This window comes from Spermophilus citellus, assembly GCF_964194105.1.
Source record: "Spermophilus citellus genome assembly, chromosome: 10".
In the NCBI taxonomy this organism is placed as follows: Eukaryota; Metazoa; Chordata; class Mammalia; order Rodentia; family Sciuridae; genus Spermophilus; species Spermophilus citellus.
This window is the reverse complement of record NC_138197.1, coordinates 129,598,044-129,613,220: the sequence shown is the minus strand read 5'-3', so window position 1 is coordinate 129,613,220 and position 15,177 is coordinate 129,598,044. Positions and strand designations below refer to the sequence as shown.

The window sequence follows — 15,177 nt, the reverse complement described above, 5'->3', positions numbered from 1 at the left end:
TTAACATATATGCTTACATAGTAAATACAGCTTTAATTAACTCCTCAAGGTGGGAGAAACTTTTCTTGAAAAACTGACAAATGCTTTTTCTACAAAGCATTTGATGTTACTCTCCTGGGTTTTAATATGCCTACCTCTTTGTTTCATATTCATTCATCATAGCTGATCCCTTAAATGCTTTTTTAGAAAACAAAAAACATCTTTAGTTTTGAACACTCAATGATGCACCTTCTAGCAGCAATACTGGGATCTCATAGCAGAAAAACAATTAATGAAATAATTTATCAATTTTTTGCATCATCTTTATCAATTGAAATTGACTGCCTCTTCAAGTGATGACAAACAAATATGGAAATCTTTTTCACATATATAAAAATATTTGAAATGAACTTTAACACTTTTGAGAAAGATGTTTTTTAAAATGTCTCTTTGTGTGTGTTTGGTTCTGGGGATTGAACCTAAGGCCTCATACATGCTAAACAAACATTTTACCACTAAGCTTAGTCCCAGCTCTTTAAAATATCTTTTAACACAGTAGTTTACAAATAATCAATAGTCAGACAGAGTTATAAAAACTTTGACTTAGGAGGCTGGGGTAGGAGGATTCAAAGTTCAAGGTCAGTCTTGGCAACTTAGTGAAACCCTGTGTCAAAACAAAAAATAAAAAGGGTGGGAATGTAGCTCAATGGTGAAGTGTCCCGGTTGTTCCCTAGGACTAACAATATGAAAATAAAAACATCCTGAAATAATATTTTTCACTAGTTATTTTGAATTATGAGGTTTACTGTATTTATTGTTATGGAGTGACTGTTGATACAGTATCAGTAATTGCATGTAGCTATTTAAGTTTAAATTAGTTAAAAATAAAATAAAAACTAGTTTCTCAGTCATCCTAGCAATATTACCAATGTATATTTGCCTACCAGATATTTCACAGAACGGCACAGATCTAGAATACTTGTATCACTGCAAAAAATCTTAATATTCTAGAGAAAGCACCTAAATGAAGAGACAGCTTGTTATGGTTAAAAGGCCTTACCTGGTCGGAGGAGGTGTGGATGTGTGAAGGGGCTAGGCTGGCCTAAATATCGATTTGGAATTCTCCTCTCTGGCACAGGCTGGAGAGAGTATCTTCGCTGTAAACATGATATGCATCCTGAAGGAAGAATAGAGAGGATGAAGTAGAACAACAGATCTATACATCCTTTATGGTACTCATGCATTTATTTCCAACACTTTGGATGATTAGGAAATGCAAGTTAGCATTTCCTTCCTTCTCCCAATATTTAAATGGTTCTTCCCCATTGTGAGAGCCTGTGATGGGCTCTAGGAAAACAGAAATGAGGTCATCTCTACTCTCATCATATTGTCTGCTACAGTATAATGGAGACAGATATACATAGACACACATACATGTATGTAAAACAAAGGTAGGAACAAGGTGAAGGAAGGGAACAAACAAAAAACAAGAAAGGGGTTAGGAAGGAGTTCACATAGATAGCTTGAGGCTGTGTCCTAACATTTAGGAGAAGATAATTAACTTTTTTTTTTTTTAAATGAGAATGTGTGAATGCTAAGTATGAGTGATATCATATTTAATCTTGGAATATTACAGCCAGATAACATATGAAAATGCTTAATCATAGGATATAATAAATGTCAACATTATTATCACTAACTGAACAAAAGTTTATTGAGCACATGATTGGAACATATGCTGGAGAAGACTCAAGAATGACAAGGGTTCAACCCCCAGCACTACAAAAAAAAAAAAAAAAAATCAAGATTATTTACCTGGGTCTTCAAACAATCTAAGAATATTCAGCTAGAAGTAGACGTGAGACAAGGTGAGAAGAAACAGCACTATAATACTGCATGGTAAATGTAGAAGTAGATTCAAATGCAAGTTTTTTTTTCCCCCCCTTGGGTGGGTTCTGGAGACTGAACCCAGAGGCACTTAATCACTGAGCCACATCCCCAGCCCATTTTTTGATTTTTTTGAGACAGGGTTTCACTAAATCACGTAGGCTAGTCTAGAACTTGCAATTCTGCCTCAGGCTCCTCAGTTGCTGGGATTACAGGTGTGTACCACCCCACATGGCCATATGTTAGGTTTTTGAGAACACAAAGCTATCATAATGCCTAGAGTTGGGTGCAATGACAAAAGGCATGTGGTACTCTGAGGAACACAGGAAAACATACAAAAGGTATTTCTGCAGATATATTTCTGTGCACATGTGCTTGAATGTGAAAGGGCAGGAGGAGGGAAAGAGACACGTAAGAATGCACCAGGGCAACAGCACCCTACTCTACCAGAAGGTGAGGGCTGCTGGAGGGAGATGAAAAGATTAGGAAGGTAGGCCCAGGCCTTTAAAGGTATTGTATGGTAAATTAAGGAATTAGATTTTTAAGTTCCACATGAAGTACACATTATCATCATTATTTTATAAAAGAGGAATCTGATACAGAAGTAATTTGAACAAGGTCACACAGTACTGGGGAGCTAACATTCAAACCCAGGTTTACATAGTTCATAATCTTTGCACTCTTCCCTCTGTGCAACAGTTCAGGAGATCTTCTGTTTTAATCTCAACAACGCAATCAGTACTGAACAATATCCTTGGAGCATAAAATCAGTACATAGGCAGAACATGATTAAGTATGGATCAAGTGAAAGATTTCTGTAGGAGTTATGAAGTATGAATGATGTTATATGTATTTGAGAGAGAGTTAGAAGTCTTAAATGTTCACCCAGATTAAATTTATTGAAGATTGTTGAGAAAAATAATAACTTGTTGGATGATAAAAGAAAATGGTGCCTGGATTGAGGAAACAGTCTCCTCACTGATCTGCCTGTCTTGGTCTTGCCTCTTCAATTCATCCTCCATAGGTCATGCTATTTCCAAAATGATCTTTCCAGTCCTTTGCTTCAGGCTGGGGTTATAGCTTAGCAGTAGAACACTTGTCTGTAGTTCTTTGCAAGTCTTGGCCAGGCAAGTCATATGTAAATTCTAGGAGCTGTCTTTAAACAGAGTAAGCTTTCTAACAGTATAGCCTCTACTAACTGTATAAGCTTAAAATTTTCTACCTTTCAGAAAAAGCTTCAAAATCCTTAACTTAGCATCTTTCACAGTCTGGATACTAGGCCAGACTAATTCTCAAAAACATTACTGAAGTCACACTAGGCTACATGAAGATGCCCAGCAAATCATTTTGTATCATAACAGCATTTGCCTTCAAAAAATATAGTTGTCTTGGTCTAAAATGAATTTTGCCTGCTTTTTTTGACTATATAACTTCAAAAATTCAGATCAAACATCATTTAGGTAGGAAGCCTTCTCTTACATTCCCAATCCTACTGCTACAGATGCAGATGCTGTCCTGCGATGCTTATATATGCTTATTTCAACTGTAATGCCTGCCACTTAGCACATAATTCCTAGTTTGCTAGTCTACTCTAAATTTTTGAAAGGCACTTATTATTCAACTTTGTTTTTCCATGACTGGATTTGCAATAGATATATTTTGAAGGTTAAAAAGCCTATCAGGGGAGCTGGGGTTGTGGCTCAGTGGTAGAGTGCTCACCTAGCACGTGCGAGGCCCTGGGTTCGATCCTCAGCACCACATAAAAATAAACAAATAAAAATATAGGTATCGTGTCCAACTACAACTAAAAAAATAAATATTAAAAAAAAAAGCCTATCAGGGACTGGGGATATAGCTCAGTTGGTAGAGTGCTTGCCTCACATGCACCAAGGCCCTGGGTTCAATCCCCAGCACCCCCCTCCCCAAAACACACACACAAAAAGCCAATCAGGGGCTGGGGATGTGGCTCAAGTGGTAGCGCGCTGGCCTGGCATGCGTGCGGCCCGGGTTCGATCCTCAGCACCACATACCAACAAAGATGTTGTGTCCGCCGAGAACTAAAAAAATAAATATTAAAAAAAAAAAAAAGCCAATCAGTCTTCTGATTAGATGCAGAGAGTAAAGACAGAAGACGATGATTCCTAGATTTGTGGCCTGAACAGTAGGTGAATAGTGCACCATTAAATGAAACAGGAAAGACTTTAGGTACTTATTGGATATCACAATAGAAAAGTCAAATAGAAAGTCTTTATTTCAGAAGGAAGAGTGACAGGCTAGATAATAATTAAATGAAGGTATTAGAAGCACATAGGTGATATCTAAGCCCTGGGACTAGATACCACTTAGGGAGACTGAGTAAAGGCTAGATCTATAAAATTTTAAGTGTGAAAAGCACAGAAGAAAATAAGAAAATAGAAGACTATGGTATTTAGGAAATCTAAAGAAACAAAGGTATTTTAAAAAAGGAGGAAGGAATCAACTGTGGCCAAGTGCTTCAGAATATGAGAAAGCCAAAAGGACAACCACTGGACTCTGTAACATGAAATTCCCTCGAGAAACTGACAAGCACATTTTTAGCAGAGTATAGATGGAAACCAGATTGGAGTGTGCCAAGAATGTAAGAAAGCACAGATTCCAAGAAAACAATTTTGAGAAGATTTCTGGGACCGAATCAGAGAAAATGGCACAACAGCTGGGAGCGGAGAGGGCCCCAGCCAAGGGGGATGACTAAAGCAGCAAGTCCTGTTTCAATTGTTCAATTTCCTAACTTTTCTCCTTACATTTTTACGCTCTACTAAAACTAGTTTTCTCAAAATATGAGTTTTTGGGTATCGGGCATTGAGACACATTCCCAGCCCTATTTTTGTATTTTATTTACAGTCAGGGTTTCACCAAGTTGCTTAGCATCTCACTTTTGCTGAGGCTGGCTTTTAACTCCTAATCCTCCTGCCTCAGCCTCCCAAACTGCTGGGATTATAGGTGTATACCACTGTGCTCAGCTAAGTATTCATAAGAGCAGAATTTTCCATTTTCTTTCTATTTAGGATGGGGAGGGTTACTGTGGATTGAATCCAGGGGTACTTTATGTTTTAAAAATCTCAAACTTTTGGGGCTGGGGTTGTGGCTCAGCAGTAGAGTGCTCGCCTAGCACATGTGAGGCCCTGGGTTCGATCCTCAGCACCACATAAAAATAAATAAAGGTACTGTGTCCAACTACAACTAATAAAAAATATTAAAAATAAAATAAAGGTTCAATCCCCAGCATCAATCAATCAATCAATCAATAAAGGTCATCGTGTCCATCTACAACTAAAATAAGCAAACAAACAAAAACCTCAAACTTTTGATCCTCCTATCTCAGCCTTTCAAGATGCTGGTATTATAGGTATCTGTCACTACATCAGGTAGAATTTTCAATTTCCTAACTTTTCTCCTTACCAATGGTTCTCAATTTATGTTTGTGGATGTCTAAAACCTAAACTTTTGGTCCAAGAAATGTAGTAGAAGCTGGGTGTGGTGGTACATGCCAGCAATCTGGGAGGCTGAGGCAAGAGGATTGCAAGTTCAAAGCCAGCCTCAGCAATTTAGTGAGGCCCTCAGCAACTTAGGGAGAACCTGTCTCAAAAAATAAAAAAAGAGCTGAGGATATGGCTCAGTAGTAGAGCACCCCTGTGTTCAACCCTTGGTACCAAAAAAAAGAAAAAAAAGAAAAGCAGTAGAGTGGAAACATCAGCATTTGGAAATTATGTTCAGAAAGTTTAAACATTTTCATTAATCAATTATGTATCTTTAGGCAAATTACTTTATCCCTCAGAATCTTGGCTTATGGGCACAAAAATGTTTATTTTGCTGAAATGCTATGTCAGTTAAATGAGAAACCACATGTAAATTATTTGGATCAGTATGATAAGAGGGTGCTCAAATGATGCTCAATATTGCTATTGTTTTCAAAGGTAGGCAAATATAATCATGCATATGTTACACATAAACACATGTAAGCACATATACTGGAGAGAATTCCAATTACTTGGGTTTTAAACATTTCACAATGCCTCTTGACAACTAGCATGTAAAAACCAAAATAAATGTAAAGCAAAAATTACTCAGACCTGGCAAACAGCTTAGAAAGACTGTCTAGAAATATACTACATTTTTATATTTCATTAGAGAATTGTTTAACTGAACTGGTTTTAAGTGTAACGGAAATTAAAACAGACAAAAATAGAGAAGGAAAAACAGATTGCTATGGAGAATTTTCTAGGACAATAAAATGAGCAAGGAATAGAATTTTTTTTTTAAAATTCAGTTGTAGTTTGTTGATAATTTAAATTATCCCAAAAGAAAATCAACTTTGGTCTAAATAACTGGGCTTTCTAATTCAGTTTTCCCAATTGCCATTTATTCTCTACATAGCAGCCACTGATCCATTTAAAAATAAGTCAGGGCTGGGGATGTAACTCAGTGATAGAGCCCTTGCCTAGCATGTGTGAGGCTCTGGGTTCAATCCCCAGTATAGTGGGGGCTGGGGGAGTAAATCAAACAATTAAGCCCAAATATCCACGCCCCATGAACTTCCAAGGTGTTTGAGATAGCTCCAAACTATAAAAAACCCAAAATGTTTGTTGGACTGATACTGTCTTTTAGTTCTATGCCCCCATCACATTGCCCTTTATTTCTTTGGAAGTTTACACCACATTATCTCATATTATGTTGTTTACTTATTATTTGTACTCTATTGTAAATACCATGAAAATTGGTACCTTTTGTTCAATACTGTTATCATCAATGGTTAATTTTTTTTTTTACCTGTACAAAGTAGGGATTCAAGTTATATTGAATACATAAACGAACAATTTCCAAAATCTTTAACTACATATTGAATAGTATTAAGCTTTTTTTGACAACAGGGATTGAACCCAGGGGACTTAACTAGTGAGTCACATCCCCAGCCCTTTTTGAGACAGGATCTCACTAAGTTGCTTCTGACCTCCCCTAAGTCGCTGAGGCTGGCTCTGAACTTCTGATTCTCCTGCCTCAGCCTCCCAGGTGGATCACAGACATGTGCCACCATGGTAAATTTAAGTGGGTAAAGATACCATCTCAAATGACCCACCATTGGGATGCAAAAATCTGGCATATTAAGCCACTTTCTCCAGAAAGCCTTCCCTGACATCCTAGTCTGGGACAGATGTTTCTTATTCAATTGTTTATCAGCCAATACTTCTTCTATCACTGCCTTTATTATATTGTTAAAAATTAAAATAAATGTGTCAACTACTTAAAATCTTTTTTCACATAGTTCATTAAGTGATTTCTTTCTAAACCAAAACATGGAGGAAACAGAAAGTAAGGCTCAGTAATCTGGAGGTCATATTACATAATGCTGTGGCCACTAGCAAAAGGATCTTTTAGTTTATGAGGCATTGTTTGGGGCCTTGGGGGGGGGGATACAGTAAAAACAGTGTAGAAGATTCAGGATGTTCTGGCGTGTCTCTGGTCTAGTTCCATTTGGAAGTTCCAGTCCCTACTTCTAACCTGGAATGACACCATAATGTAGCCCTCTCTGACATAAACTTATAACTCTGCTTTCCACATAATCAGACTTCTAATGTCTCCTAGCAGTGGCTCATGGTAATAGTATTTCCTTTAATGTAAAAATGTGCCTATTTGCAGTCACTGCCTCTACCACCAACAGAGCCTGAGCTTCGAGGAAAAGACAGTGCTCACTATCCAGTGTACTGTTAAACATGGTGGATTACTATGAAGTTCTAGGAGTACAGCGATATGCTTCACCTGAGGACATTAAAAAAGCTTATCGTAAAGTGGCACTTAAATGGCACCCTGATAAAAATCCGGAAAATAAAGAAGAAGCAGAGAGAAAATTCAAAGAAGTAGCTGAGGCATATGAGGTATTATCAAATGATGAAAAACGGGACATTTATGATAAATATGGCAAGGAAGGATTAAATGGTGGAGGTGGAAGTCATTTCGAGGATGAATACGAGTATAGCTTCATATTCCGTAAGCCAGATGATGTCTTTAAAGAAATTTTTAGGGAAAGGGACCCATTTTCATTTCACTTCTTTGAAGACTCACTTGAGGACCTTTTAAATAGTCCGAGAAGTTTCTATGAGAGCAGAGGAAGTGCAGGATCCTTTTTCTCTACCACCAGTGAACATCCAACCTTGGAGAGATTTTCTTTCTATGATACAGGATATACACCATATAATTCACTGGGGCATGAGGGCCTTCCTTCATTCTCTTCCCTGGCATTTGATGATAGTGGGATGTGCAACTATATATCTTTTACAACTTCAAGCAAGATTAATGGCAGAAACATTAGTATGAAGAAAATTATTGAGGATTATCAAGGAATAGAAGATATACAAGATGATGAGTTGAAATCCTTCTTTGTAAATGGTGTGGCAGATGAAGACAGCTTTGCAGCAGAATGCAGCTGCAGAAGACATTCATTTAACAGTTACTCACCTAATTTCTATAGCCCCAAATATGTACCTCAATATACTTTTGTGGACAATGATGAACAAGGTATACCTTGCATTACCAGCAACTGGGATCCCTCTATTTTCTCAGCAGAATTCAAAGAAGATGGTAAGAGGAAAAAAAAGAAGCACAAAGAAGTGCAGAAAAAGAAGTCAACCAAAAGGAATCTCTAAACTGACTTTAGACACATTATGTTCATATAACATTTGAACATGACTCTTTGTGTGTTTTGGTTAATTACAGAGTTTTATAGATAACATTTGTTTAATACTATCCAAGGTTATGTTTTTGACCTTTTAAGTAGGTTTATGAGCATTGGTCTATAGCTTGGGTTAGGTATGTCAGAAAAAGATGATCTTATGGTAACATGGGGATGTTAAAACTTTGGAAAACTGAAAATATTTATTTTTTTATTTTTGAGCTATTTGCGTATAGAATTTGTCCCCACTAGAGTTTATGACTTACTTCATTCCTTTTATCTGACTAAAACCACTATACAAACTTTTGAAATATGTATAGCATTAGTGGACAAAAATGTGTTAAGATACACAAGGTTCAGACTGTATACTTTTATCATGAAATGACTTTTTCCCAGTGGAGGCACAGCATTTTATACATGACTTAAAGATACTACAAATTAAAGTATAAAAATATTTTCTTTTGGGTTGAAATAGACTTATATTTGTACAAACATGTTCACAGCTGTAGTATTCAAAACAACCAAGAGGAGGAAGTAACCCAAATATCTACCAACAGATGAACGGATAAAACATGGTGTGTACACACAAATATTATTCAGCCTTAGAAAGAATGTATCATATGCTACAACATGGGTGAGTTTTCAGGACATTATGGTAAGTGAAATAAGCCAGTCACTCAAAGACAAATACTGTATGATTCACTTAGATAACATAGCTAAAGTAGTACAATTCAGAAAGTAGGACACTGGTTACTAGGGACTGGGAAGAAGGGGAAAAAGAGGAATTTATGTTCATGGAGCTTCAGATTTGCCATATGAAAATATTTTGAAGATGTTTCACAACAATGTGAATATACTAATATCATTAAACTGGATATTTTAAAATGGTTAATACAGTAAATCTTATATAACATGTGTTTTACCATAATTATTTTTTTCTTTTGGTATGGGGGACTGAACCCAGGGGCGGTCAACCATTAAGCAACATCCCCATTCTATTTTTAAAAGTTTGAGACAGGGTCTCACTAAGTTGCTGAAGCTGGCTTGAACTTGTGATCTGCCTGCCTCAGCCTCTTAAACCACTGGGATTACAGGCATGTACCAGAAAGGTAGGCCACAATTTTTTTAAAAAGCCAGTATTATCCAGATTTTTCAGAGGAATCTGGCTATATCATATGTGGCAACCTATCATTCATTCACTTCTATTTTCATCTGAAGTTTGTACACAGGATCAACAAACTCATTACTCTAAAATACTACCTATGTCCTTTTAAATTTAGGGTCATGTTGGGAGAAAACAGATGAGCTACAAATAACATTGGGTATCAAGCAAGTAGTCTGAAGTAAATATCTGCATATATTTATTTCTTTTAAAATGTGTTAACTTTGACTCAACAATATTCACTATTTGTAGCTTCCTGTAATGATTTCACTTTCAAAATAATATATTGTCTCTCAATTATTTTTTTCATTAGCACTTTTTGAGTACCTGTTTTTTGTCAGGTAGTATTATATAGGTTCTTGGGGTATAACAGTGAACAAACAACAAAAATCTTAGCTGTTACAGTTACAAACTAGAGATAAAAAAATAAATATTAAAATAATCTGGCTGGGTACAGTGGTGCACACCTGTAATCCCAGTGATTTGGAAGGCTGAGGCAGGAGGATCACAAGTTCAAAGCCAGCCTTAATAACCTTGTGGGGCCCTCAAAAACCTAGTGAGACCCTGTTTCAAAATAAGAAACAAAAAAGGCTGGGAATGTAGCTCAGTTTTAAAGCACCCCTAGGTTCAATCCTTGGTACCCAACGTCCGCCCCCCACCCAGGGCTTTTTTTTTTTTTTTTTGAGACAGGGTCTTCGTATGTTGCCCATGCTGGCCTCAAAGGATCCTCCTGTCTCAACCTCTCAAATATTTGGGAATATTAGCATATGCCATTGCATCCAAATCAGTTCTTTTTTTAGGTCTAAAAAAAATTTGGGATACACAGATTGTAATTTTAGCTAAAGCAGCCAGGGAAAGTGGTTAGATTCCACATGCCAAGGATACTGACTAGGGTATCTGGTGAAAGTAAATTCCAGGCAAAAGGAAATAGCAAGTGCCACATCCCTAAGGCAGCTGCATAAAATGCATTAGAGGAGACGATTGTGGCAAATTAAGACAGCAAATAGATGGAAGTTAGAAAGGCAGAAGGGTTGAAAGGAAGTCAGATTATGCGTGAACCGCTAGATCACAGTATGCACATTGCGTATCATACACAGGATTCCCTGGGGAATTTGAGAAAAAGAGTGACAAAACGTGATATATTTAAATAGGACTCCTCTGGCCGCTTTGGTTGAAAACAGACTCAAAGTAAGCATGGTAACCACACTATTGCCATAAGAAAATATAGTGGTTTGGTCCAGCGCAGTGGCAAAGAATTATAAAAATGTGGGATATTCAATAGGTAGGGTTAAACAGAATATGCTGACAATTTTGGGATATGACAGAAGAGGATGACAAGGGTTTTAGTACAACATAGCAAGAAGAAGGGAGTTGTCATTCACTGAGATAAGAGTGCAAGGTTTGGATACGCTACATTTAATATGCTTAAATTCAGTAAGCACTGAAAAGAATTTCCTGCATTGTAACTGTATTACAATTATTTGCCTAATCTGCCTCCCATGAAAGCAGCCACTTTTACATTCAGTGCTCATTGTTTGGTGCTCAATGTTTGCTGAATGAGTTATCTGCAAATAGGTTTTTAAAAATACTGTCTTTAATATTCTCAGTATTTCCTTTTCTCATGTCAGACTTAAAATGATATATTTTGAATGACTTAATCTTTTAAAATACAACAAATTTATGCATCACTAGTGTTTTATTGTCCTCAGATGACTGGATGGTGCTAATAGCATAGTTCATCTAATGAAATCTCTATTAGGTTTATTATCTGGGATTGGAGGTGTAGTTCAGTGGTAGAGCTAGTGTTTGGCAGGCATGAGGACCTCGGTTCAATCCCCCGCGTGCACACATACACAAGTGAAAAATACAATAAATTCAATTTAGGTTTGCATGACTTTCTTTTTTAGAGTATTGGGGATTGGACTAAATTGCTTAGGGCCTCACTAAGTTGCTGAGACTGGTTTTGAACTCATGCTCCTTTTGCCTCAGCCTCCTGACTAACTGGGATTACAGGTGTGAGCTACCATGCCAGGTATGAATGCATGACTTTCACAGATAAGCAAGTCTCCTACAGTATTCAACTTTCTGCACCCAAAGCCTTTCTAAGGAAGAACAACTACAGATACTCAAAGGTTTATTGATGAGTACCTCAGGCATGGAATTTTCAAATTCTAAAATGTAACAAAATTCCAGGGTAACATAGTATTTACAATTCATGACTATTTTCCTGAGTTTCCATGTCACTGGAGTCAAGACTCTATTATCACACTTAGCTATAGTGTTATCTGTAGCGTTGGTCAAGACTATTATCAGCTACAGTGTCATTTATTGTTTGTCTATCTCCCTTTGACCAGACTGAGCAATTCTAGGGAAGTGGCAATCCATCCACAATGACTAACTCAAAAAGTTAATGAGGGACTGGGGAAGTAGCTCAGCTGGTAGAGTGCTTGCCTGACATGTGTGAAGCCCTGGATTCAATCCCCTACATCCCAAGGAAAAAAAAGTTACTTATTGCATTATAATGCATTCTTCGTGGCTCACTTGATGAATAAAAAGTTCCAAAATTACCTAGATATACTGGTGCTATAACAAAAAGGACTAGATACAATACTATACAAGGTGCTTGATGTAAAATCCCTGACTTGTGAACCATTATCCTGTGTTTTCAGTTCCTTCTTGGACTTGAGAAGATTCAAGATCATTCACGTATCGAGTTAAAAACTTGCTTATTCTATGGAAGTAAACTGAAGGATAATGAATTAATTTTGTAAAGATCTTGGTATGTATAATGTATCTAGTTCTACCTCTATCAACTGGGTTTTACAAAGCTTCAAGAAAACCAAAGGTCACAAGCAAAGGATGGTTCCAGGTCAATCATAAGACTGGTTTCTATGATTAAGATTGATCAATTGTACAATCTATCTTTTCACCTCTTCCCACCAGCTTTCTGCATAAAGCTTTACTATTAGAACTGAAGAGTAATTCTGTGCACTGGATGGTGATTTGGTTTTTATAGGAAAGAGGTAAGTTGGTAATATTACATTCCATTTTCAATGAGTCCAAATATAACATCATAAATGCCAAAACATAGTTTTGATATCCAGCATCATATCATATCTGGTTCCCACACTGGTCCCCCAAACTGAAATATTTTCCAATGGCAGATCTGTCCGCAAAATAGATGATTCAGTTTTCACTTTTAAACTTTATGTTCATCAGATTAATGTTTCGCGATAGAGGACAACCGACAAAGAACAAGGTTCTCCTTGTTCCTGGGCTCCTTCATCTTGTCATTACAAACAAAATTTTCAGACATGACAAACAAAAATTACAAACCCCTGCAGCATTTCCAAATATCTTTGGAAATCTGAGAGAAACTGCTCAAAAGATTTGTTACCAAACATGTTTCTTGTCTATTCCGGAGCCAGCTCTGGAATCAACTCTTTTAAAACAGGATTTTTGGTTGACCTAACAGAAACAAGAACGACTTGATGTGAAAGACTTTGTCACCTAAGCGAGTGTGATGATAACTGACAAAACTTCTGAGTCCGAGTAACTTTGAAGACAGTCCCTCCGGGGGATGGCATATACTTTTTTCTCTGCAGTCATTTAAGCTTCCCAGAATACCTCAATGGTAGAGAGAACTGGGGGCCCACCCTTTCCAGGAGCAGCCGACAAAGAAGAAATCCGCGGAGGCACCCGCAGGAGAAGGATCCGCAGAGCCAGGGATCGCCTGAGACCAACTTAGATACCTCTGGGGCGCCTCAGGTTGATCCAAGAACAAGCCCTGGAGGGGACACCGTGGGAGAAGAGTCTAACCTGAGAGGCCGCGGGCGCTTGCTAAAGCAGGAACCAGCTTGGGAGTAGAGAGTAGCCAAAGCATAACTGCCAGTTCACACGTCAGGAAAAGAAAGGCAATCAGCCCGCGAAGGAGCCACCAGCACAGCCGCGTCGCCAGGAAACCGGACCAACCGCCCCTCCCCTTCCGGCTGGCGCCGCTCGCGGGCTTTCCTCTCGCGGCGGCGCAGAATGCTGACATCAACGCCCGCACCCGGCGTTCCGGCCGCGGGGCCCTTTTTCATTAGGGCTTCACGTCCACCTTCCCAGAGTGTCTGATTCCAGTGGTTCACTGGAAGGGCTGTTTCCAGCTCACTTCAAAGTGCCCAGGAAGAGGGCTGGACCCGTCCTGGGGAACTCCAATCAGAGAGAAGAAAACATTTGAGAATGTTGGCTAGAGAGGCAGGCAATAACGCGAACAGCCACATTTCTAGAAGGTTCTAGGCAGCGCGCAGGAGCACGGGTAGAGGGAGACGGACTGAGCGAGTCAAGGACCCAGGGTCACGAGGCCGTTAGGGGGAGGAGCCAGCGGCCGGGGAGGTTCTAGTCTGTTCGGCCTCGCGGCTTCCGCCCCCTTCTGCGCGGTCACGCTGAGCCAGCGCCCGGGCCTGGGAACGGGCCGCAGCCGCCTCCGCCTGCCTCTCCTCGACCATGGATCCCCGCAAAGTGAGCGAGCTTCGGGCCTTCGTGAAAATGTGTAAGCAGGATCCAAGCGTCCTGCACACCGAGGAGATGCGCTTCCTGAGAGAGTGGGTGGAGAGGTGAGACCCGCGCCCAGGGACCGTTGGGGGCGGCCTGGGCCGGAGCTGGCGCGGGGCGCGGGCTCGGGGCCCCTAGGTGGCTTCGCTCCCTGGCCGGGAAGGTAGGCCACCTGGAGTGGTTAATGGAGGGTCCGGAGCCTTGGGTAGTGCAGGAGCCGGGGCGTCAGGGGCAGAGCCGAGGTCGCCGCTGCCTAAAGCCCCACGGTGTGTGTTGGACAAGACGGACGCAGCCGATTGCAAGGACAGGGGTCCCGGAGACCTGAAGAGCAAGGGAGAGGGATGAGAATGAAGGCGTGCGGGGTGGGTCCCGGGTCCCCCCCCCCCCCCCCCCCGGCGTCCTGCTTAGGTCGCACTGACACATAAGAGCTCCTTTATTCGCTATCCTGTAAGATAATAACTTTTATAAGAGTCACTATATTGGATTTTCCTCACTTTTATCTTACAGCTATTCTAACTGCGTAGAACCAGTTATCTGGGAAATCACTTAAAATACCTCAGTTCATAGTGTTACTATCACTGCAGACACTTGGAGGAAAGTGATTTTTCAAGAACTAGTTCGTTTCCAGCATGTGGTCTTGGTTCTCTAGAACTGCACAGTATCTCCTCAGGCGCAAGGAATTAAGTAAACAGGCGCTTTGCCAACTGCTGGGAAACTGTATGAGTAGTGCCTACTTAGGAATACAAACGGATAGATAACAAAAATTAGTTGTAAGTTTAACTTTATAATAGAGATTATCAGTCTGTATGTTGGAGTACTACTTGAAACCTTCCCCCGGGAGATGATTGGGGGTGGATCGCCACTAGCGAGAGGCTTTGTGTTCAATCCTTCGGGAAAAAATACCACTAGT

At 39.4% G+C, this 15,177-nt stretch overlaps 3 protein-coding genes across 5 annotated transcripts in view; 2 read left to right on the top strand and 1 right to left on the bottom strand.

The window, feature by feature from the left end:
- The window catches only part of XPNPEP3 (X-prolyl aminopeptidase 3), a 61,445-nt gene extending 47,673 nt beyond the window's left edge, over positions 1–13,772 (bottom strand). Inside the window, exons 1-2 of one of the 3 annotated variants that reach the window (XM_081310514.1) lie at positions 13,551–13,772; positions 1,040–1,156 (exon numbers count right to left, since the gene is read on the bottom strand). In XM_081310514.1, coding sequence (XP_081166640.1) covers positions 1,040–1,156; positions 13,551–13,770 — 337 coding nt within the window. In that variant the 5' untranslated portion in view covers positions 13,771–13,772. Of the gene's footprint in view, positions 1–1,039; positions 1,157–1,794; positions 1,883–13,550 lie in introns of those variants that run through there. The other 2 variants (XM_081310515.1, XM_081310516.1) reach the window with 2 other exon arrangements.
- DNAJB7 (DnaJ heat shock protein family (Hsp40) member B7) lies at positions 7,545–8,543 on the top strand (the record flags this gene model as incomplete). Its single annotated transcript, XM_081311926.1, has 1 exon — positions 7,545–8,543. The coding sequence occupies exon 1, from the start codon at positions 7,614–7,616 to the stop codon at positions 8,541–8,543; it is 930 nt and encodes a 309-aa protein (XP_081168052.1). The 5' UTR covers positions 7,545–7,613.
- A 23-nt stretch (positions 13,773–13,795) lies between the features above and the next one.
- Positions 13,796–15,177, top strand: part of ST13 (ST13 Hsp70 interacting protein) — a 32,310-nt gene continuing 30,928 nt past the window's right edge. The window contains exon 1 of the mRNA XM_081310517.1: positions 13,796–14,329. Coding sequence (XP_081166643.1) covers positions 14,220–14,329 — 110 coding nt within the window. The 5' untranslated portion in view covers positions 13,796–14,219. The remainder of the gene's footprint in view (positions 14,330–15,177) is intronic.